Source organism: Chlorocebus sabaeus, chromosome 8 (genome assembly GCF_047675955.1).
Source record: "Chlorocebus sabaeus isolate Y175 chromosome 8, mChlSab1.0.hap1, whole genome shotgun sequence".
Lineage (NCBI taxonomy): Eukaryota > Metazoa > Chordata > Mammalia > Primates > Cercopithecidae > Chlorocebus > Chlorocebus sabaeus.
Genome location: NC_132911.1, coordinates 102,539,016 through 102,563,090, shown reverse-complemented (window position 1 = coordinate 102,563,090; position 24,075 = coordinate 102,539,016). Strand labels below are relative to the sequence as shown.

Genomic DNA, 24,075 nt, shown 5'->3' with positions numbered 1-24,075 from the left:
TCAGCTACCTGGAGGTTCTATCTACATAACATGAACCTTGGCTCCCATAACCCCCCTTATTTTAACTACAAGACTTCCTTTCTGCTGACTTGAACTCTTTAGGCAAAACTTAACTCTTTCAACCAATTGTCAATCAGAAAATCTTTGGATCCTCCTATGACCTGGAACCTTTCCCCTGCACCCCCCAACTTTGAGATGCCTTTCCAGGCCAAACCAATGTAAACCTTACATATATTGATTTATATTTTTGCTTGTAGTTTCTGTCTCTCTAAAGTGTATAAAATCAAGCGTAACCCAACCACCTCGGGCACATATTCTCAGGACCTCCTGAGGTCATTGTCCATACATTTGGCTCAGAATAAACCTCTTCAAATATTTTACACAGTTTGGCATTTTTCATCAACATGTCTGTGACACATTTCTAGCCAATAGGACATGTAGGAAAGTCTGCAGAGTAACTTCTGGAATAGACTTTTTCTACCATCTTATAAAAGTTGTATTCAAAAATAAATAATTCTTTTCTGGTGCTGGGCATTGTCATGTCTCCATGTAAGGCCTGGAACATGGGTGGCCATCTTGGTCCTTTGAGGGTAGGGAGATAGTTTGAGGAGACAACTAGGTCTGCTGTGCACAGCAGAGGAGTGAGAAATAGAAATTAAATCCTAGGCCCCACAGCCAACTGAATGGACTCCCCTTGGCCAAGGGGACCCCAGAGAAACCTTAAAAACTAAGTTCCCAGCCATGACAGGATAGGCGGTCAGACATACCTCATTATTCTTCTTCCCTTGCTAATTGCCTTTAGACTTTCTTTCCTAAGAGTCAAACAGGAACTAGTCCTTTCAAAAGACTTGCTGGACTCCTTTTTTTGTGGTTTTAACAACACAACTGACCAGCATTCCTTTCTGGTAAGTGACCACCATGGACTGGTTGTGGCTGATTTACAGAGGATGCACACAGGATGCCTCTGTGTTTTCAGTTTCACCTTTTGAAGTATACAGCTTAATTTTAGTGCATGTAAATTGAAGTCTCCACCCGAAAGTGAACATGGGTAATATGCATGTTTGCTTATTGTGCATATGAGTGTCTCCCTTTGTGAATATACGTATTCACAAAGGGGAGGCACTATAACCTATTGAATATGTACACTTAGCCAATCCGTCTCATTCTTCCTTCTTTAAAATGCCTGCTTCCAATTTCTGACAGAGGCTATGCTTCCCAGATTGTGGGATGGCCAGCCTGCAGGCTGCAACCTTTTATAAGAAATAAAGCTCTCCACTCAAAATTTATGAACCTTGTGATTCTTAAGTTGACAACAAGAAATGGAAGTAAATTGAAGAATTATTCAAACCTAGAAACACCTCCTTCTAGGCTTCCTGTTTTAAAAATCGTTTTGAGTTGTTACTTGTAGCTAATAGTTATGATAGACTCCTGACATGACAAATAGGAAGAAGATACTGTCCTTATTCCCAAGAGGCTCACAGTGTGGTCTGAGAAACAAGTTAAATAATAGTTTAAGATAAAGGAGGACAGTGGTTAAATTCAAATGCAACATGCTAGTTTCAAACTAACCATAAAACTGAGTTAGAAAAGAGAAACAGATCAAGAGAAAATGTTTTGTGAAGTTACCTCTTGAAGGAAAACATTTCTAAATTTTCCTGCAAATAAAAACCTACACAATATATTTGATTAGAGATTTCTCTCTTCCCTAAACTCTTCCTTATTATAGCAGAAAAGATTAATTAACATTTGTTAATTGATATTATTTTTCCAACAAATATAAAAATGAGTCTGGGCATGGTGGCTCATACCTATAATCCCAGCACTTTGGGAGGCTAAGGTGGGAGGATTGCTTGAGACTAGGAGTTCGAGACCAGTCTGGGTAACATAGTGAGACCCCGTCTCTACAAAACTCAAAAGTAAACTTAGCTAGGCATGGTGGTGGATGCCTCTAGTCCCGGCTACTTGGGAGGCTGAGGCAGGAGGATTCCTTGAGTCTAGGAGTTCACGGTTGTAGTGGGCTTTCATTGTGCCACTGCACTCCAGCTAAAGAGAAATACAAAGTTGTAGTTTCAATGAATAGCTGCAACTAGTATGACAAGGAAAATTTTTTTTACTTTAATATTTTTCTGTCTTAATATTTTAAACATGGTGGTGTACAGATTCAGTTACAAAGAATGTGCTTTTTGTTATTCAAAGGAACTGGATCTCAAATTGCAAATTTCTCTCCCATTTCTGTTAGAGCACTCAACTGAGAATTGTAATTAGCTGTTTGCTAGCATAATTAAAGTGTATCTTTAATCTCGATTCCAAATGGAGCTGATGGAAGCAGAAACTGATTACCTTACTTTCCTTTTTTTTTTTTTTTTTTTTTGAGATGGAGTCTTGCTCCATCACCCAGGCTGGAGTACAGTGGTGCAATCTCGGCTCACTGCAAGCTCTGCCTTCCGGGTTCATGTCATTCTCCTGCCTCAGCCTCCTGAGTAGCTGGGACTACAGGCTCCCACCACCACACCCAGCTAATTGTTTTGTATTTTTAGTAGAGACGGGGTTTCACGGTGTTAGCCAGGATGGTCTTGATCTCCTGACCTCGTGATCTACCCACCCCGGCCTCCCAAAGTGCTGGGATTACAGGCGTGAGCCACCGTGCCCGGCCGATTACCTTACTTTCACAGTTGAGTGAAGCTGGGTGACCCCTATCTGTAACTCAAATGTTCCTGCAGCTTTCATTGTTCATGTTCTTATTTGCAGTTTGAATGATGACTTCTATGCTTTCTTCCTGGAATCTTCAGGTTGGTTTTCCACAGACAAAGTAAAACAGAAGCTTGAAGCATTTCTTTTTCTTCTTCTGAATAATTCAGGAGAAAAACAATTCCTTTTATTCAGTAACACACAACACACCAGGCACACTCCTGCCTCTGGGCCTTAGCGCTTATTGTTCCCTTGGCCTCACATTCTAACATTCCCTTGGCCTCACAGTCAGGCTGTCTGCATGGCTCTGGCCTCCACTTCCTTAGTCACTCTCTCATTGAGGCCTTCCTTTGCCATCCTACCTGAAATTCATCACTTTCCCTCCACTTTATTTTTATTTATTTATTTATTTATTTATTTATTTATTTGAGGCAGAGTTTTTCTCTGTTGCCCAGACTGGGGTGCAATGGCTCTATCTTGGTTCACTGCAACCTCCGCCTCCCGGGTTCATGCAATTCTCCTGCCTTGACCTCCCAAGTAGCTGGGACTACAGGTGTCCACCACCACACCCAGCTAATTTTTGTATTTTTTTAGTAGAGACGGGGTTTCACCATGTTGGCCAAGCTGGTCTCAAACTCCTGACCTCAAGTGATCTGCCCACCTTGGCCTCCCAAAGTGCTGGGATTATAGGTGTGAGCCACCGCATCCGGCCTCTTCCCCTCCACTTTATATTCCCTTTTTCCATTTCATGTTTCTTCCTTACCAGTTTTCAATCTCTAACATGACCCAAGGTACTTTTTTAATCTTATTATGTTTCCCCAACCAGAATGTAAACCCCCTGAAGGCAGGGATTTTTGTCTATTTGTCGTCTCGTCTCTTTACTGATGAATCTCCAACACCTAGAACAGTGCCTGGCATACTTAAGTGCTCAATAAATATTTGTTGACTGATCTACAGTGGAATGAGGCCCAGCTTTGGAGTCATAAAGGCCTGGATTAGAACACAGACATTCTGTTTTTCCTAAGGTAACTCCTTTCACACTTTTGAACCTCAGTTTTCTCACCTATAAAATGGAAGTAACTACTTCACAAGGTTGTTTTAAGGGTTTAATAAGAAAATGGAGGCCAAGTGTCTGATCCTGTTGGAGTTGTATGATAATTATTAGCCTTCTCCCTTTTCAAGTTGAGGAAAGACCTCAGAAATTTATTTTCTGATAGTATTCCTCCTCCTTCCACAATTCTTTATGGGTGTATGAGTCAGGATCGTAAGCCCTTTAGAAGGTACAATCAAATTAGGGTCAATTGAAGGAGTTTAATTTACAAAGCATCAGTTGAGGATTGAGGTTGGGGAACACAGGACATAGAGAAGAAACCCAGGGAATAGGAGAGCAGCCATGACACTTAGGCCCAAAGGGTCAAGGGGAAGGAGGGATAATTAGGTAGAGTAATTTGCCTTGCAAAGAGCCATGATTCTCTGGAACACAGCTAGCCCTAGGTCACCTCACAGGAAGGGAACCAGGGCATCCAATAGTCTGACCTCACCCTCCTTTCTCCCTCAGATGATCTTTTGCTGGGTCTATCATCGGACCCAACCATAAGCCAAGGGGCTTCTGATGTCAGCCATACATGTTAGTTCTCAGAGCAGAGAGCAGATGGAAAAGGATGGAGAATGAATCTGCAGGACCAAAAGGAAGCTATCTAGCCCAGTGCCTTTACGATGTATCAGGCACTTGCTATGCAAGGTATAGAGAATAAAGATATGGCTCAACTTTCAATCAACTCATAGTTGGGTTGGGATGACAGTCTAACAACAGAACTTCAATATAGTGTGAAAAGTTTCATAGAAAAGCCAACATGGGCTGCTATGGACATATATACAAGACGGGTATCTCTTTCACAACTTAAATGTGACAGATAGTGGGTGATGGTGCTGGTGGTTTGACTGGGAAAGGCTCCCTGGAGATTACAGTTAGTAAAACAATTCAGAGATCATTTATTTTCTTCCTTCCTTCCTTCCTTCCTTCCTGTCTCCCTCCCTCCCTCCCTTCCTTCCTTCCTTCCTTCCTTCCTTCCTTCCTTCCTTCCTTCCTTCCTTCCTTCCTTCCTTCCTCTCTCTCTCTCTCATTATTGAAACAGGGTCTCACTCTATGGCTCAGACTGGAGTACAGTGGCTTGATCATGGCTCACTGAAGTCTTGGCCTCCTGGGCTCAGGCAATCCTCCTACCTTGGCCTCCCTAGTAGCTGGGACTACAGATGCATACCACCATGCTCAGCTACTTTTTTGTATTTTTTTTTCTGTAGAGATGGGGTTTCACCATGTTTCCCAGGCTGTTTTCGAACTCCTGGGCTCAAGCTATCTGCCTGCCTTGGATTCCCAAAGTGTTGGGGTTGAAGGTGTGAGCCACCTTGCCCAGCCTTCCTCAAGAGGTTTCTCTGATGAAACACAAAAAGATGGGAGTGAGCCTGGCACAGTGGCTCATGCCTGTAATCTTAGCACTTTGGGTGGCTGAGGTGGGTGAATTGCCTGAGGTCAGGAGTTCAAGACCAGCTTGGCCAATATAGTGAAACCCTGTCTCTACTAAAAAATACAAAAAATTAGCTGGGCATGGTGGTGGGTGCCTGTAATCCCAGCTACTAGGGAGGCTGAGGCAGGAGAATCTCTTGAACCAGGGAGGCAGAGGTTGCAGTGAGCCGAGATCACGGCATTGCACTCAAGTCTGGGCAACAAGAGTGGAAAAAGAAAAAAGAAAAAAGATGGGAGTATGCCATGGAAGTGAAGATGAGAGTCAGGGGGTTAGAGTGGGGTAATTTCAAAGATTCTTCTCAGGTTTAACATTTTAAATATTAGGTTTTAAAATTGTTGTTGTCCTGTTATTTCTGAACAGTCAGACTGTGGATATTTAATAAATGCAAACAAGTATAAAATTTTGTAGCCGGGCATTGTAGTCCCAGCTACTTGAGCCCAGGAGGTTGAGGCTGCAGAGAGGCATGATCACACCACTGCACTCCAGACCGGGGGACAGTGAGAACTTGTCTCAAACAAACAAAACAAAAAAACCCTTTTTCTTGTTCTCAGAATTTGAGTTTCAAAAATGAATGGTCTTAAAATAACTACATTTGGGGAAGAATATAATGGTTTGAAAATAAATAATGTAAGTTTATTACATAGTGAAACTTGATGCAACAAGAGGACTAAACTAAACTTGTATTAGCTGCTAATAGTCAAGTTTAATTTGGGCAAATATTCAATTATTCAACAATCTCTTCAAATTCATTTCCTTTATTTAGCATTATCTTCATATTTATTGTTCTAACCTCCAAGAAAATTCTATATAACTCTACATCTTGACAATTTCTTTCTTTCTTTTTCTTTTTTGAGACAAGGTCTGCTCTGTCACCCAGGCTGGAGTGCAGTGGCGCGATCTCGGATCACTGCAACCTCTGCCTCCTGGGTTCAAGTGATTCTCTTGCCTCAGCCTCCCAAGTAGCTGGGAGTACAGGCGCATCGCCACGCCCGGCTAACTTTTGTATTTTTAGTAGAGACGAGGTTTCACCATGTTGGCCAGGATGGTCTTGAACTCCTGAGCACAAGTGATGCGCCCGCCTTGGCCTCCCAAAGTGTTGGGATTACAGGCATGAGCCACCGCGCCCGGCCCATCTTGACAATTTCTGACAAAAACAGGTAAACTCATGTAGCAGCTGTATATTGTTATGTGAAAGGTATCTATACATGGAATTTAAGGTTAAAAGTATACCCACAATATGGATGCATGCAGTGGTCAAATTACAATGGGATGAGGACTACTGGGATCAGGTTAGGGGAGAGGACCAAAGAGGGAACCAAGCACACTTTTCTTGAGTATTCTTCTTGGCACCATAATTTGTAACAGGCTTGCCAGGTTACCCAATGGGACAGCTGCAAGGACCCAGTGCAACTGAATTTGGTGCACCGAGAGATCTCACTGCATTAATTATTTTCTCGGTAATTAGATGTAATTATTGTGAAATGTAGCGAGGAGCTTGTCTACAATAAAAATCAAACAAGAATTTCCAGAAGTATCCCTAGTACTGCGGCCTACACATGCCAAATGGCTGGGGGAAAAACATAACCGATAATTATAAACAGAACTAGAGAGGGAAGCGTGGGCAGTTAGAAAGTAATACTTCAAACGGATTCACACGATGTTTGGATGTATCGTTGGGAAAGCCAAAGAAATGAGTCAAATTGGATCAGGGCAAACCGTATCGAGGGCAAGCGAGGGGCGGAGCACTGGGCCAGCTCGGAGGGACTCGCCCTTCCCCAGCCTAGAACGGCTCCGGCCTCGCCCCCTCGCTCTAGCCAAACCTCCTCCTTTTCCCGGTCACGGGGCTCTGGGGTCAGCCCGGCCTTCGTCCCCGGCCCCGCCCACCCGCCGAGGCACCGGCACCGCCCGCCAGCCCAGGCCGCGGCAGGCTCCGCCCCCCGCCGCGGCGCCCGGCTCCGCCCACCTTCTCTGGGCCGCTGCCGGAGGCAGGCGACCGGCGGCCGGGGGCGGGGCGGTAGGAGCAGCGCTCCGAAGCGGGAGGGAGATCCGCCGCGGAGTTACGGGAAAGTTGGTCCGAGTTCCCAGAGTTTCCCTCTGTGGTTCCCTAGGCTCGGCCAGCCGGTGCCCGGTCTCCTTTCCTCCTTTCGGCCTTCGCAGTCCACCAGGTCCCTCTCTCTGCCCCCGGCCGCCATGGAGCAGCCGCCGGCACCTAAGAGGTAACGAATCGGGGAGCGGGAAGGAGGGAAGCGGCGCCGGCGGCCGCGGGGCGGGGGTGGCTAGGCCAGGCCCTGCTGCGACCCTCTCCCTGCCCGCCGGGCCCTGAGACGGGCGCGCCGAGGTCGGGAGGCGGGTCCGAGTGTCCCGCCGAGTCCATCCACGGGGCGAGGGGGCCTGAGGGGAGTGGGAGCCGGAACCTCCCCTGCGGCCGGCGGGCCTGGCGCGTGGAAAGTCGGGTGGGCAGCGCCGGGCTCCCTGCGGCCTGACCTCCCGGGGCGGGTGGGGTGATCCCTCGTAGCAAGTTCACAAAGTCTGGGAGACTTAAAACCAGGGAATTATTGGTCTTCTTACAACCACGTAGACTTTCTTGTCAGATGTTCTGCATAATACTGCCTTTTGTTTTTTTTGAGAAGGTGGTTTGCTTACGGCTTAAGGACTTAAATATTAATAGCTACACAGTCTGTAAAACATTGTGGATGTGCTGCTCTGACAGGTGTTCCTCCGCCTAACCCCTCAAGTTCAAAAGTATTTATGGATTCAAGACAGTGGGAAGTTTAAATTAGAACCCCCTCCCCCAATATAGATTTGCGTGTAAAAATAGTGCTGCTTTGGTATGGTATTTACTGTTATTAATGGTTTATATTTAATCTTTGATACCTGTGTTGGAAATGTGTGCATACAAGAGTGGGATGTGTTTGAGCTAATATTTGCGATGATCTTAGGAAGCCAAATCTAGGTTGTCCCTTGACAGAAGTTCATAATATATATTCCTCTCTTCCCAAGAATGAGTTAACGAATTGTCTGATGTTGCTAAAACATTTACTCAGTCTTTCATTTTTAACTTATAAAATAAGGATAGTAATCTCTCAGATAGTGCTGAAGATTAAAGAGAAGATTAAAGAGATCGTTTGCTTTGACAACTGGAGATCTTTAGATGAAAGGTGTGTTCAAGAACATAGGACAATTGAAAAGGTAGGAACTTTGGGGGCTATTGTGAATTGTGTGACTAGACATGTGAACCTTGAGGCCTGGAAGCCATCTGTTCAGGTGAAAAAAGGGGGGAGTCGTGAAGGAGTTTCCAAAAGGGACCTGCTGTCAGAGCCCTTGAGTAAGTCAACTGATAGATTATTTTCTAGCATTTCGTAAGTTACCTGCATTCTACTCACTGGGCACCGTTTTAATACAATGTAAGAGAATTGGGCACTTTTTTCTTTTCTGGAAGAACTGGAAGGAGCACTTCTGAGAAAACACAATAGGCCAGTTCGAACAACTGAAGTGCAGCTCTCTATTGATTAGCTGTACTGTAAGTTATCAGAGTTTCATTATAGGTGTAAGAGAATCCTTGCCCTTGTAGAGACATTAGAGAACCTGGAGGAGTCAGGGGCAGGTGTAGGCGGTAATTCTGTGGTGATTTATACTTTTCAAAGTGGTGGTTGCACATTTAACATACTTATTTTTAGCTTATTCAGAGAGTCTTATTTTGAAGTAGTGAACAAAAATGCCACAAAGGCATTTTGAAAAGGCAAAAGGTATGTGACAGCAATCCCTTATATTTGAATGTCTCAACATTTTAAGAATTTTCGTATTCATAATATTTAATCCTCACAGCAACCCTATGGAGTAGCTTGGATTATAGGCATTAATCTTAATTTATAGATGAGGATGTTGAGGGAGTTTGCCACATGGAAGGCTATGACAGGAATTACTGGCAGTTTTGTCCCTATTGATTATTATCTCCTAATAATGAAATATAGCTACTCGTTTTGAGGTCATCCTGTTTGCCAGGAAATTTAAATATACATTATTTAAATCCTAAGAAATAGTAATCCTGGCACTGCTACTTATTATGCTAGTTCTAAGTTTAATTTTTCCATCTGTGGAAATGTATTGTGAGGATTAAATGAGGTGATATGTAAAGCACTTGGGACAGAGTAAGACCCTGTCTCAAAAAAAACAAAAACAAAACAAAAACAACAAAAGATAATGGGGACTAATTTAATAAATGTTTGTGTATCACAACTGAGCTTAAGAAATAAAATTTGACCAATATATTCGAAGCCCATATGTGTTCAACAGTGTTAGTTGTTAACTTATGTTTTCTTTATTATATGAGGCTCAAAGAGGCTAAATAACTTGGTCAAGTGGAGAAGGTGCCAGAATTCTGCATCTGATTGGCTACAAAGGCTGTGCACCCTCTCATTGTATACAGTGATGGCTCTTTTCGAAACTCTCTTTCTTATTCCATGATGTAGTGGTCCTCTTTTTTCTGTAATCTCCTGGTCTCTGTTGCTTATTTTGCTCATAATGCCTATAAAAGTGCCATTTTGCTTTTCTGCCTTGAATAACACTTCCTTAGTGCTTACATGGCCTTATCGATGTTGTTGATGTTCAGGTATGACTAGAAGCTGCTGCTCAGTTGGCATTTTTCATTTTTTGAGGTAGGTCTTACTCTTTCATTAATCCATCTAGTTTGTCACTAGAGCCTATCAAATTTTCTATTGAAAAGTTGGTGGATTAATTTTTTCTCTTTTCTTTCTCAAGAGTACTACCCCATAAAACCCATTCCATGGTTTTATGACCCTCACTTTTGAATTGCAGCAGTACCTTCTAGCTGGGCACTTTAGTGGTTTTCAAAACTATTTTGTTTTGTTTTATTTTGTTTTGTTTTGAGATGGAGTGGTGCAATCTCGGCTCACTGCAACCTTCACCATCCTGGTTCAAGCGATTCTCGTCCCTTAGCCTCCTGAGTAGCTGGGATTACAGGTGGGCGCCACCATGCCCAGCTCATTTCTGTGTTTTAGTAGAGACAGGGTTTAGCCATGTTGGCCAGGCTGGTCTCCAACTCCAGACCTCAGGTGATCCACCTGCCTCTGCCACCCAAAGTGCTGGGATTACAGGCGTGAACCACCGTGCCTGGCCCCCACTGTTCTTTAATTATGTTATAGGCTGTGGGTACTCCCAGCTTTGCCTTTATTCACACTTTTCCTTTAGAAAAGTTTGTGTTACTTTTTGCCTGAAGAATAATCTATGTTTTATTCTTCCTTCAAAGCCTACCTCATCAAGTATGTTTTCTGAGTACTTTCTAGCCTGAGATATTTCACTGAATTCATAACATGGTATCCATTTGATTATATACCATCTTTTTATTCTTTTTTATTACAAAATTTTAGACATCCAAAAGATAAAGAGGGCCTACTGCGGTGGTGCACGCCTTGTAATCTCAGCACTTTGTGGGGCTGAGGTGGGAGGATTGCTTGAGCCCCGCAGTGGCAGGTTTCAGTGAGCTGTGATTGTGCCACCTGCACTCCAGCCTGGATGACAAAGTGAGACCTTGCCTCAAAGAAACAAAAATAAAAATAAAACAAAACAAAAAAAGAGAACAGAGCCTAATTTAATAGATACTTAAGTATACTTAAGTATCTATTAAATTATTAAATTATTTAAATTAGAAATATTAATAAAAATATTACCAATACATTTGACGCCACCACGTGTATTTCTTCTCAATTATACTCCCTTCCCATCCCCCAAAAGGTAACCACTGCCATGAATTGGATATTTGTCCTTCCCATACATGCCTTTATATTTTTAGTATGTTATATATATTTATGTGTGTATGCATGTGTGTATATATATGTATGTATGTATACATATCAGCACATAATGTTAGGCCTGGGTATTAGGCCTGGCCTTGTCACTGACTTTGAAATTTGCTTCTTTGGGTATCTCCTCTGGGAGTTGGACATTCCAGTGTGTAGCCAAGTTCAAGAATCATGACTCAGAGACCTAGATGATTTTTAAGGCAACTCTCACCCTCACATTCATTGATTTGGTCTCCTTAACAAGGTTTGTGTTAAACATAGGCAATAGATGTGGTCACCCATGTCACTGACTTGAGGTATCAGAGTAGTTTTTAGATTCCTTAGATTTCCTTAACATATCTGTCACTGAGGTCTTCAGAAGTCCTTTTTATCTTTTTAACTTTTTTTTTTTTTTGAGATTGGGTCTCACTCTGTCGCCCTGGCTGGAGTGTAGTGGCACAATCGTGGCTCACTGCAGCCTTGACCTCCCTGGGCTCAGGTGATCCTCCTACCTCAGCCTCCCGATTAGCTAGGACCACAAGCATACACCACCACACCTGATTTTTTTTTTTTTAATTTGTAGAGATGAGATCTTACCATGTTGCCCAGGCTGGCCAAAGTCGTTATTAAAAGGATTTCCCTCTGGGAAGGGAAATCCATTAAATCATAGATCTCCAACCATTTTGGCACCAGGGACCAGTCTGGTAGGAAATGATTTTTGCACGGATGGTTTAGTTGTGGGCGAAATGGTTTCAGGATGAAACTTCCATCTCACATCATCAGGCATTAGTTGATTCTCATAAGGAGCATGCAACCTAGATTCCTTGCATGCACAGCACAATAGGGTTCGCGCTTCTATGAGAATCTAATGCTACCGCTGATCTGACAGGACCTGGAGCCCAGAGCAAGGACAGTAATGCTTGCTCATAACCCATCTCCTGCTGTGCTGCCTGGTTCCTGGCAGGCCATGGACCAGTACTGGTCCACTGTACTGTACTGTAAAGAAGTTGGGCACTCCTTTATTAAATGATTATTAATTAGCATTTTGGTTAGATGGAATTGATTGGATTTTATTTTATTTTTTTTTTATTTTGAGAGGGAGTCTTGCTCTGTCGCCCAGGCTGGAGTGCAGTGGCGCAGTCTCGGCTCACTGCAAACTCCGCCTCCCAGGTTCACACCATTCTCCTCCCTCAGCCTCCTGAGTAGCTGAGACTACAGGCACCCGCCACCACGCCCAGCTAATTTTTTTGTATTTTTAGTAGAGATGGAGTTTCAACCGTGTTAGCCAGGATGGTCTGGATCTCCTGACCTTGTGATCCACCCGCCTTGGCCTCCCAAAGTGCTGGGATTACAGGCTTGAGCCACAGCACACTGCCAAATGTATTGGATTTTTTGTAAGGGAACTGCTAGCTGAGAGAAAAATGACCACATAATAGTCCAGCTTTGATAGGTAGAAAGGTAAATGACCAGAAAACATGGGCTCTTCACCAGGTGGAACCTTCATAGAAGGGAGGTAGGTCTCTGTGATAGATAGGTGGGCAGCATGAGAATATATTTAACACTTGTCAAAGAGAGGACAGAATATCACTGCTGGAGAGAGACACTTTACCAAATAGGCTTGTTCCTCAAATAGGTTATAGTGTTAGTTGTTATTTAAAATGTATAATTCGTTGATTAAGGTGTAGTTGGAGGACAGGTTAGCATTGAACAATGAAAACACTAAAAGGATAGTAAAAGAATAAGCTGTTGAAGCATACTTACTCTCAAGACAGGTGAGGAGAGTTCTTTAATTTAAGCTATAGTTGGATTCTGTCCCAATTTTTTTATTACTATTATTATTTTTAATAGTGTGAAAGGGTAGTTTGGGGGAAATAAAGTTGAAGGTTGAAGTCATATATTAGGGTCCCTTCACACAAATGGAAAGCAAGAAAACACTAATTTCTTGGGCAAATGAATGTTTGGAAGGATTACCCATCAGAAAATAGATTATTATGGAATGAAAAAGCAAAGGTAATGGGTTGAGAATATAGAGGAGTTAAGTAGAAAGTACTCATGAATTCTTCAGCATGAAGAGCCCACATCAACTTGTAGCATCTGTAGCCCGGAGCTCAGGCCAGGAATTAGGAATGGAGAGAGAGAGCAGGTAACTCCCAGTGCTCATGAATGGAGGTGGGTGAGACAAAGCAACACACCAGTTAAGTAGATAGTAGGAATATCACGAAGATATTGCAGGGAGAAGAAGGGTGGATGTCATTTTATGTGTATATTCCTAATTTATGTTTCCTTGGAATGTTGGAAAGTAAAATTGTGTGTATATCATAGAGATTGACTAAATAGAGAGCTGGACTTTTCTTTGAGAAGATGAACTCTAAGAACCCTTAAAAAACCCAGCAGTCTTAGAGGAAGGCCCTAGGGAAAATTTCCAATTTTAGAGGTAGGCAAATGGACAAAATGTTCAAAGTAGTTAGTCCAAGGGGAAAAGAAAAGAACCAAGCAAACAGGAGCATCTCTGAATTAACAACTTGGTCCCTAAAGCATCTGCTGTCCTCCCTTTGGCTTTTCTTGGTTAATTTAGGGTGGCATTGACTTGATTAGGATTGCTTTAGGCCCTGCTGATGGCAACAGTCAGTTGGCTCTTCTTGGATAGAAGGAGTGTGACAATAAAAGTTGCAATAGTTCTGGTAAACAAACTTTTGTTGCACGTCAACTAGGGAAAGTCTTTAGTTGACTCTATAAACAATTCAGGCCATCATATATTACTGGCTTTCAACTTTTTTTTAAAAAAATAATCATTGATACTGAGACTCAGTATAGACTGACACGTTTATGTAAATGGGAGGTAGAGGTGGGAGGATTGCTTGAGCCCAGGAGATTGAGGCTGCAATGAGCCATGATCATGTGGTTGCATTCCATCCTGGGCAACAGAGCAAGACCCGGTCTCAAAAATGTTCATTGCTTGCATACATACTATGAATATCGACATGAAGGTTGCCTTGAATTTCTGAAAGTACATCATAGGAGTGTATCTTGAAAAATGACTCACAGCAAAATGAGAATTACAAAGTATTAACATTAATGATAATTAGGTAGTATTATTTTGAGTTCTGAATTAGTTTATAGATTTATATAATACCAGACATCTTAGTGAAGAGGTGAATTGAGTAAATTTTTCAGATGTTTCTGCTATCTTGATACACACACACATACACATATATTTATAATTGGCAGCTAATTTTCTTGACTCTTTGTTTTTGGAACCAAGCCACATAGTCTTCTGTTCTCTGTTATGTTGCTGTGTTCTCTTTTTTCTGAAAACTGGCTTTCTTTACTTACTGATCACTACTCATGGCAAAATTGGCATTCAGCCTTTACTTCATTTCCTCATTTATTCATACATTCAGTAATTATTAATTGTTTTCCACATTCCAGATGCTCATTGGTGAATGAAACAGGTGGGCTCTTTGCCCTCATATATAATAACATAGACTCTTGTTGGAGCTTGAGCTATGAAAAATATAAGTAGTGCGTAGAGAAAGATGGTGGAACCTGCTTAATAGGGCAGTTGGCAGAGGCTTCTCTGAGAAGGTGATATTTAAGTTGTGACCTGACATTAAGAAATTATCCATGTGAGTAGCAAGGGAAAAGTATTCCAGTCAGAGGGGAAAGCTATGAGAAGGCCTGGAGGTGGGAAAGAGCTTACTGTGTGGGAGGAATTGAAATGAGACCAATGTGCCTGGATTGGAGAAGAGGACAGTGGCTAGAGATGAGGTCAGAGACATGGGCACGGACTCAATGATGCCGGCCATGGAAAGGAATTTGGATTTAAGTCAGAGCTCTGTGTGCTGTCGCTAAAGGTTTTTAAGCATGATTTTAAGCAGTTTATGTTTTTAAAAGATCCTTTTGGCTGCTTTGGGTAGAGTAGATTGTAGAGGGTTAAGAATAAAAGAGAAACGAGTTAGGAAACTATTTGAATAGTTTGTGGTTTGAGATGGTAGAGTCAATGGAGATGGAAGTAGAGAGATTTGTGATGTTTTGGAGTTATGAATGAAGGACTTACTGATAGACTAGATGTGGGGAATGAGGAAAAAAAAAAGTATCAATCCTGGCTCCTATATTTTGGGTTGAAACAACTTGGGGAATGAGGAAAGACTGGGAGAAGAACAGGTTTGGATATCTATAAATCTCTTTCTTGGAATTTCAGAATCCCAAGAAAGTGAATCTGATTGGCCTAAAATATGATATTAAGTGCCTCCTTTAGAAGAGAAAGTGGGTAGGGAGGAAATGATGTGCACTGATTTCTATTATTATTATTTTTTGAGATGGAGTCTTCCTCTGTCGCCCAGGCTGGAATGCAATGGCGCAATCTTGGCTCACTGCAGTCTCCGCCTCCTGGGTTCAAGTGATTCTCCTGCCTCAGCCTCCCAAGCTGCTGGGACTACAGGCGCGTGCCACCACGCCCAGCTAATTTTTATATTTTTAGTAGAGATGGGGTTTCACTATATTGGCCAGGCTGGTCTCGAACTCCTGACCTCAGGTGATCCACCCACCTTGGCCTCCCAAAGTGCTGGGATTACAGGCATGAGCCGCCATGCCTGGCCTGATTTCTATTTTTATCCTATTGTTTTCACTCAGTTAAAGTAGAGAATGGAAAACATATCTAGCCTTTTTTAGGTGTTGAAATGTTCAGGTGTACTGGTAACCTGCTATTAAAAAAAACTTTTTATTGCAAAATAGAACATTAGTACAAAACACATGTGTGGCTTGGTGAATTATTATAAGACAGATACCTTTGTAATCACACTTCAGGTTGAGAAATAGATCACAGTGGCCTTTCATTGCAAGTGATCATTTTCCTGACTTGTGTAGTAATAACCCAAATGTGCATTGCTAGATACTCTGGTTAGTCTTGATGATTAAGAAATAGTAGGTTTTGGCCAGATGTGGTGGCTCACACCTGTAATCCCAGCACTTTGGGAGGCCGAGGTGGGTGGATCACCTGAGGTCAGGAGATCGAGACCAGCCTGACCAGCATGGCAAAACCCCATCTCTACTAAAAATACAAAAATTAGCTAGGCATGGTGGTGGCCTCCTGTAATCCCAGCTACTCAGGAGGCTGAGGCAGGAGAGTTCTTTGAACCCAGGAGGTGGAGGTTGCAGTGAGCTGAGATCACACCAGTGTACTCCAGCCTGGGCAACAAGAGGGAAACACTGTCTCAGGAAAAAAAAAAAAGAAAGGAAAAAAAGAAGTAGTGGGTTTTGTGTGTGTGTGTGTGTGTGTGTGTGTGTGTTTTCTTTTGAGACAAGATATTGCCCTGTCACCTAGGCTGGAGTGCAGTAGTGCAATCTCAGCTCATTATAACCTGACACTCCTGAGCTCAAGGGATCCTCCTGCCTCAGCCGCCTGAGGAGCTGGGACTACAGGCATCGGCCACCATGCCCAGGTAATTTGTGTGTTTGTAGACACGGGGTCTTGCCATGTTGCTCAGTCTGGTCTTGAACTCCTGGGCTCAAGTGGTCCTGCCTTGGCCTCCTGAAGTGTTGGGATTACAGGCATGAGCCACAGCACCCGGCCCAAAAAGTGGTTTTAATATGAGTTGTCACTTTTAATCTTTAGTTTAGTCCTCCATCCTTGTCCTTTTCCTGTTGGAGAACCCAGGTTGTTTGAACTGTTTTCCCAGAGTCTGGATTTTGCTGATTGCTTAATATAGGTCAGTTCAACATGTTCCTTTGTCTTCTGTATTTTCTGCAAACGTGCAGCTGGATCCAGAGATGGAGCAGACTGAAGTTCGATCCCTTAGGCATTGTTATATATATATAGGTGGGGTTTGGCAAGACCATGGGAATATCTTAATGTCTAATTATCTTTCTTTTTTGTGATGTTAGCGGCTGTGGATGGTTAGTGGGTGTTGCAAAATAATGAAATTCTAAATACATCATTTTGCTTTCATTTATTAATTGGAATGTTTTTATAAAAAGTAACTTCCCCTCATCTTCTGTTTAGTTACCCAGTGGTATCGTTGATAAAGGAAAAGACAGGATAAATGTTTGATTCTTTCCTGTTACTTACTAGTTTTCAAGATAAGGAATTAGTTCCCTGTCTTCCTCCAAAGGTGGCCATTGTTTTTTCTTTTAAATGCCATTATGAGAAGATGGATTTAAACATACTTGATGGATTTAATCCATTGGAATTACTTTCATTGAAGTGCAAATTGTCTCATCTTTGGTTAGTGGGAGTCTCTTCAGGAGATAACATAACCCTAGAGGTTTTTGATAGTTTCCTTGTTGTCTGCTTTGATATTTGGGGCCCATCTTGTATATTTCTTGTCCCAGATCTGGAATCATCCATTTCTCCAAGAAGCCGTGGTTTCTCTTAGTGAGAAATGGTATTTCAAGATCCTAACCTGGAGACTAATATGGTATCCTGTTGTTTTTAATAGCATTTTATTCATAGATAGGGTAACTGATTTTTTCTCTCAAACTCTGGGATATTCTGCCAAAAAATGAGATGGCACTGGTGGTTTTGAGCTCCTTTCTCTGGATAGTCTCTCCACTACACATTTATTTTCTATGTTTGAGTCAGAAATTGGGCATATATAAATTCAAATTACGTGATATAGACTATTTAGATCAGACTTTTATCTTTATGTTCTTCCTATTTGCTCTGGTTGCTCTTTGACCCACTATAATCCTAATACCCCGTCTCACTTTTTTCTCACCGTTTAGTGTTTCAGAGGACCTAGTGTCATTTTAAATGAAAAAGATAGAAAATAAAATAATCCAAGACAAATAACACCACTGTTGATAAGAGTAGATTTTAGGCTGGGTGCAGTAGCTCATGCACTAATCCCAGCACTTGGGAGGCTGAGGCAGGCAGATTGCTCGAGCCTAGGAGTTCGAGACCAGCCTGGGCAACATGGCAAAACCTGGTCTCTACAAAAAAATACAAAAATTAGCTGAGCATGGTGGTGCACACCTGTGGTCCCAGCCAGGAGGCTGAGGTGGGAGCATCACCTGAGCCCGGGATGTTGAGGTTCCACTGAGCCGTGATCATGCCACCACATCCCAGCCTGGGCTACAGAGTGAGACCCTGTCTCAAACTAAACTAAACTCCACTCCACTCCACTCCACTCCACTCCACTCCACTCCACTCCACTCCAAAAAAATTGGCCAGGTATAGTTTTTCATGCTTGTAGTCTCAGTACATGGGAGGCTGATGTGGAAGGATTGCCTGAGCCTGGGGGGTTGTGGCTACAGCAGGCTATGATTGTACCACTGCACTCCAGCTTGGGTGACCTGGTGAGACCCTGTCTCTACAACAAACAAAACATTAACTGGGCGTGGTGGCGAATGCCTTTAGTCCTAGTGACTTGGGAGGCTGAGGTCAGAGGATTGCTTGAGCCTAGGAGGTTGTGCTGCAGTGACTTGTAATTATACCACTTCACTCCAGCTTGGACTGCAGCTTGGCTGACAAACAAACAAACAAACAAAAGGCTGGGTGTGGTGGCTCATGAATAATGCCAGAACTTTGGGAGGCCGAGGCAGGTGGATCACCTGAGGTTGGGAGTTCGAGACCAGCCTGACCAACATGGTGAAACCCTGTTTCTACTAAAAATACAAAAAAAAAAAAAAAAAATTAGCCAGGCATGGTGGCGGATACCTGTAGTCCTAGCTGCTCGGGAGGCTGAGGCAGGAGAATCCCTTGAACCCAGGAGGTGGAGGTTGCAGTGAGCAGAGATTGCGCCACTACTCTCCTGCCTGGGTGACAGAGAGAGACTCTGTCTCAAAAAAAGGAAAAAAATCAATTAAAGATTCAGTTGCCTTTTTTAGTTCTCAAATATAGGTATGGTTATTTCAGAATACTTACAATGAACTGGATTAAATTGTATGAGCCTTATAGGTGTCCATATTTCTAATGAAATTATTTTTAATTTTTATTTTACTAGAACATGAATATGTTAGGGCATTTTCAAATTTATTTTAATAGGACATGAATATGTTAGACCATTTTCAAATTTTTCTATATTTTCTGAATTTGTGATTTTTGAATAATTAGTAATTAAGAAAGTGAATGTAGTAACATGTCTTAGGAATAGGGAGTATGTCGCAGTGTTCATTAACTTTGTATAGGTTTGTTACAAGAAATGCAAAGAAATCATATCACCTTCCAGTTTATGATAAGTGGAGAAAATTCTTAGATAATAAAAATTAGAGTCCAAGGGAGAAAGAAGAAGAGAAAATTTCAGCTTCTTTTCTTTTAAAACTCCTTGCCAGAAAATTATAATTTTAGAGTACTTTTGGGCAAAGAGCCCAACTTAAGAGGAAATAGTATCATAGAGTTAAAAAACAGGACTTTCATTTAATTAAAAAAGTTCTGCCTATTGCAGAGCATTTATTTTCTTAGGTGGTTTCAGGTTTTTATGGTGCCAATAATTAATTAAACCCCCATAAATTTAATACTGTTTTATAAAAGTAAATACACTATGAAATCATCAGATTACGTCTATTTTGTATCAAAACAGTGATACAAAGTAAAGCAATTAAGAGCTGGTGCTTTAGAATCTGATAGATGTTGGCTCTAATCTCAGCTCTGCCATTTACTGAAATGCAGTGGTGGGCAAGTTATTTAGCTTTTCTGTCTGAATATACTCGTAAAATGGAAGTTATATACTACCTTCTCCTTGACTTTTGTGAAGATTAAATGAAATATTGATTTTACAGCATTTGTCTCTGAAGACAGTTTCCAAACTGTTTAAAAAATGTGTCTGACATTGTCAGCATCTTTTGAAGAAACACGTAACTTTCCTTTTTAAAAATTTTTTATTATACTTTAAGTTCTAGGGTACATGTGCACAATGTGCAGGTTTGTTACATATGTATACATGTGCTGTGTTGGTGTGCTGCACCCATTAACTCGTCATTTACATTAAGTATATCTCCTAATGCTATTCCTCTCCACTCCCCCAACTCCACGACAGGCCCTGGTGTGTGTCGTTCCCCACCCAGTGTCCAAGTGTTCTTATTGTTCAATTCCCACCTATGAGTGAGAACATGCAGTGTTTGGTGTTCTGTTCTTGCAATAGTTTGCTGAGAATGGTGGTTTCCAGCTTCATCCATGGCCCTACAAAGGACATGAGCTCATCCTTTCTTATGGCTGCATAGTATTCCATGGTGTATATGTGCCACATTTTCTTAATCCAGTCTATCATTGATGGACATTTAGGTTGGTTCCAAGTCTTTGTTATTGTGAATGGTGCTGCAGTAAACATATGTGTGCATGTCTTTATAGCAGCATGATTTATAAACCTTTGGGTATATTCCCAGTAATGGGATGGCTGGGTCAAATGGTATTTCTAGTTCTAGATTCTTGAGGAATCGCCACACTGTCTTCCACACAGTTGAACTAGTTTACAGTCCCACGAACAGTGTAAAAGTGTTCCTATTCCTCCACATCCTCTCCATCACCTGTTGTTTCCTGACTTTTTAATGATCACCATTCTAACTGGTGTGAAATGGTATCTCATTGTGGTTTTGATTTGCATTTTTCTGATGGCCAATCATGACGAGCATTTTTTTCATGAGAAACACATAACTTTCTAAGAGTATAATAAGGCAATGTTCACTTCTAGTTCTAGCTGATTTTTTTTTAAGAAAAATCAATTTTATTACTTCAGAGCTAAACATTTGCTAAATATTTGTAAAATGTTGAGCTTTTAAAAGGCAAAAGGGAACAGGATTAAAAAAAAATGGCCGGGCCCGGTGGCTCACCCCTGTAATCCCAGCACTTTGGTAGGTTGAGGTGGCCGGATCACTTGAGGTCAGAAGTTCGAGAACAGCCTGGCCAACATGGTGAAACCCTGTCCCTACTACAAATACAAAAATTAGCTGGGTATGGTGTCCCACGCCTATAATCCCAGCTACTTGGGAGGCTGAGGCAGAAGAATTGCTTGAACTTGGGAGGTGGAGGCTACAGTGCTACTGCACTCCAGCCTGGGCGACAGACCAAGACTTTGTCTCAAAAACAGCAACAACAACAACAACAACAACAAAGAAACCTTTAATTTTACTAGTTTGAGGTAAAAGTATACTTCCTGTAGTTGATGAAGAAAAGATGTTATATTTTGTGGATTCAAAATCAGACTCCTCAATGTATAATTTAGAAAATGCTTGTTATTTAATGCTAACTTTGAGACTTTTTGACATCATTTAATAACGTCATATTGAAGGACTAAAGGATGAAAACCTTTCATGTGTTTTAAAGATGTATGACTTTTTTTTTTTTTTTTTTTTAATAGTATTTAAAGTGAAACTGCTAGGGTGGAAGAGGTTTTTTTTTTTCCTTGAATGGAACACTTAATTAATTTGCATATCATCCTTGTGTAGGAACCATGATAATCCTCTCTGCATCATTAGTAGGACTTAATTTTAAATGAGATTTCACATATGAGATGAAGGGTCATGCCTAGCACATATCAGTAACACTTATGACTCATTAAATAGCTGCTATTAGTAGTGATACAGCTACCAGCAGTGTGGTCATTAAAACCTTTGCTTTAGTGATAGGGAAGTCTGCCAGAAGAGAAAAAGAGATTGACAGTTACAGAGCTGAAATCAGGTAGAAGGCACTTTATGAAGAAGAAATCTCTGTTCTCGGGGTTGGAACTTTTTTCTCTTCCTGAGTTAGCACTCTTGCCAGTGCCTCTTCTCCATGATTAGTTTCCTAAGAGATCTAGAGGGCAGATACCAATTGTATTAGTCTGTTTTGTGTTGCTAGTATAAAGGAATGCCTGAGACTGTGTAATTTATGAAGAAAGATTTCCTTGGCTCATGGTTCTGGAGGTTGTACTAGCATGGTACCAGCATCAGCTTAGTTTCTAGTGACGCCTCAGGAAGCTTTTACTCATGGCAGAAGGCATAGGGGAGCAGGTGTGTCACATGGGAAGAGAGAGGGACCAAGAGAGAAGAGGAGGTGCCAAGCTCTTTAAACAGCCAGCTCTCTTGTGAATTAATAGAGCGAGAACTCACTTATCGCCAAGGGGACAACACCAAGCCATTCATGAAGGATCCTCCCCCATGACCCAAACACCTCCTACTAAGGCTCCTCCTCCAACATTGGGAATCACATTTCAACATGAGATTTGGAGGGGACAAACATCCAAACTATATCACCAATTATTTTTGACTAGAGAGCTAGATCTGATTGTATAGAAAGCCTTCCTTTGTGTCTTTTTTTAAAAAGCTTTTCACCAAAACAAATAAATAAAAAGTGGGCAAGGAACTTGAATAGAGATTTCTCCAAAGAAGATATATACATTGGCCAATAAGCACATGAAAAGATGCTTGACATCAGTAGTAATCAGGGAAATGCAATTGAAACGACAACGAGATGCCACTTCATAGTCTTTAGGATGGCTATTATTTAAAAAAAAAAAAAAACCGGCAGAAAATCACAAGCATTGCTGAGGATGTGGAACAATTGGAGCCCTTGTGCATTGCTGGTGGGAGAGTGAAATAGTGCACCCACTGTGGGAAACATTGTAGCAATTCCTCAAGAAATTATAAACATAGAATTACCATGTGACTCAGTAATTCCACTTCTGGATATATACCTGATATGCTTTGGATCTGTATCCCCTCCCAAATCTCATGTCAAATTGTAATCTCCAGTGTTGGAGGTGGGACCTGGTGGCAGGTGATTGGATCATGAGGGCAGTTTCTCATGAATGGTTTAGCACCATCCCCCAGTGCTGGTCTTGTGAGAGGGTTCTCACGAGATCTGGTTGTTTCTAAGTGTGTAGCACATCCCTATCTCACTCTCTCTCTTCCTCCTGCTCCAGCCACATGGCCATGTGAAGTGCTACTCCCCCTTTGCCTTCCATGACTGGAAGCTTCCTGAGGCTTCTCCAAAAGCAGAGCAGAAGCTGCTATGCTTCCTGTGTAGCCTGCAGAACCATAAGTCAATTAAACCTCTTTTCTTTATGCATTACCCAGTCTCAGGTATTTCTTTATAGCAGCACCAGAGTGGATGAATGCAATACCCAAAAGAATTGAAAGCAGGGTCTCGAGATATTTGTGTGCCTATATTCATAGCAGCATTATGTACAACGGCCCGGGGGAGGTGGAAGCAACCCACGTGTCCATCAGCAGATGAATGGATAAACAAAACGTGGTGTATATACACAGTGGAATGTTATTCAGACTTAAAAAGGGATAAAATTCTGACACATGTTGCAACATGGATGAACCTTGAAAATATTAAGCTAAGTGAAGTAAAGTACACACAAGGACAAATTTGTATGATTCCACTAGAATAGTCAAAGTCATAGAACCAGATAGAAAGCAGAATGGTGGTTACCAGGGACTATGAGGAAGTGGTATACGGAAAGTTATTTAATAGGTATAGAGTTTTGGTTCGAGATGATAAAGAACTTTTTCTACACTTACAAGACTTCTGACACCAAATACGTGGGGTTTTCCCCCCACAGCTCCCAGTACTCTGTTCTAGCATTTAATTCAATTTTGATGCTAACTCCCTGGAGTTAGTGTCAGACACCACAGGTTAAGGGCTGAGTTATATAAGACTTTCACCACTTAAGATGCCAGTTGCAAGTCCCAGACCTCTGGTACTTCTGATGTGGCTACAAATCAGGTTCAATCATTGGCTACAATGGTTCATTGAATGCAGGGAAACACTTTACTTACTATTACCAGTTTATTATAAAGGATATACAGATGAAAAGGCACATAGGGTGAGGTCTGGAAGGGTCCCCAGTGCAGGAGTTTATGTCCCCATGGAGTTGGGGTGCATCACCCTTTCAGCACGTGGATGTGTTCATTGATCCAGAAGAAATTCGCTGAGTCCCATCATTTAGGGTTTTTATGGAGGCTTCACCCCATAGGTATGATGGATTAAATTATTGGCTCTTTGTGATTAGGTCAGACTCCAGTCCTTCTCCCCTCCCTGGAGGTGGGGCTGAAAGTTCTGACCATATAATCACATGATTGGTTTCTTGGGTGACCAGCTTCCCTACCCACTCCCCTGCAACTTTGTAGGGGCCTACCAAGAG

At 41.9% G+C, this 24,075-nt stretch overlaps 1 protein-coding gene across 2 annotated transcripts in view; it reads left to right on the top strand.

Moving 5' to 3' along the window:
• The first annotated feature begins 7,194 nt into the window (after positions 1-7,194).
• The window catches only part of STK3 (serine/threonine kinase 3), a 332,625-nt gene continuing 315,744 nt past the window's right edge, over positions 7,195-24,075 (top strand). For both annotated transcript variants that reach the window (XM_008001185.3, XM_038000245.2), the window contains exon 1: positions 7,195-7,429. In XM_008001185.3, coding sequence (XP_007999376.2) covers positions 7,404-7,429 — 26 coding nt within the window. In that variant the 5' untranslated portion in view covers positions 7,195-7,403. The remainder of the gene's footprint in view (positions 7,430-24,075) is intronic.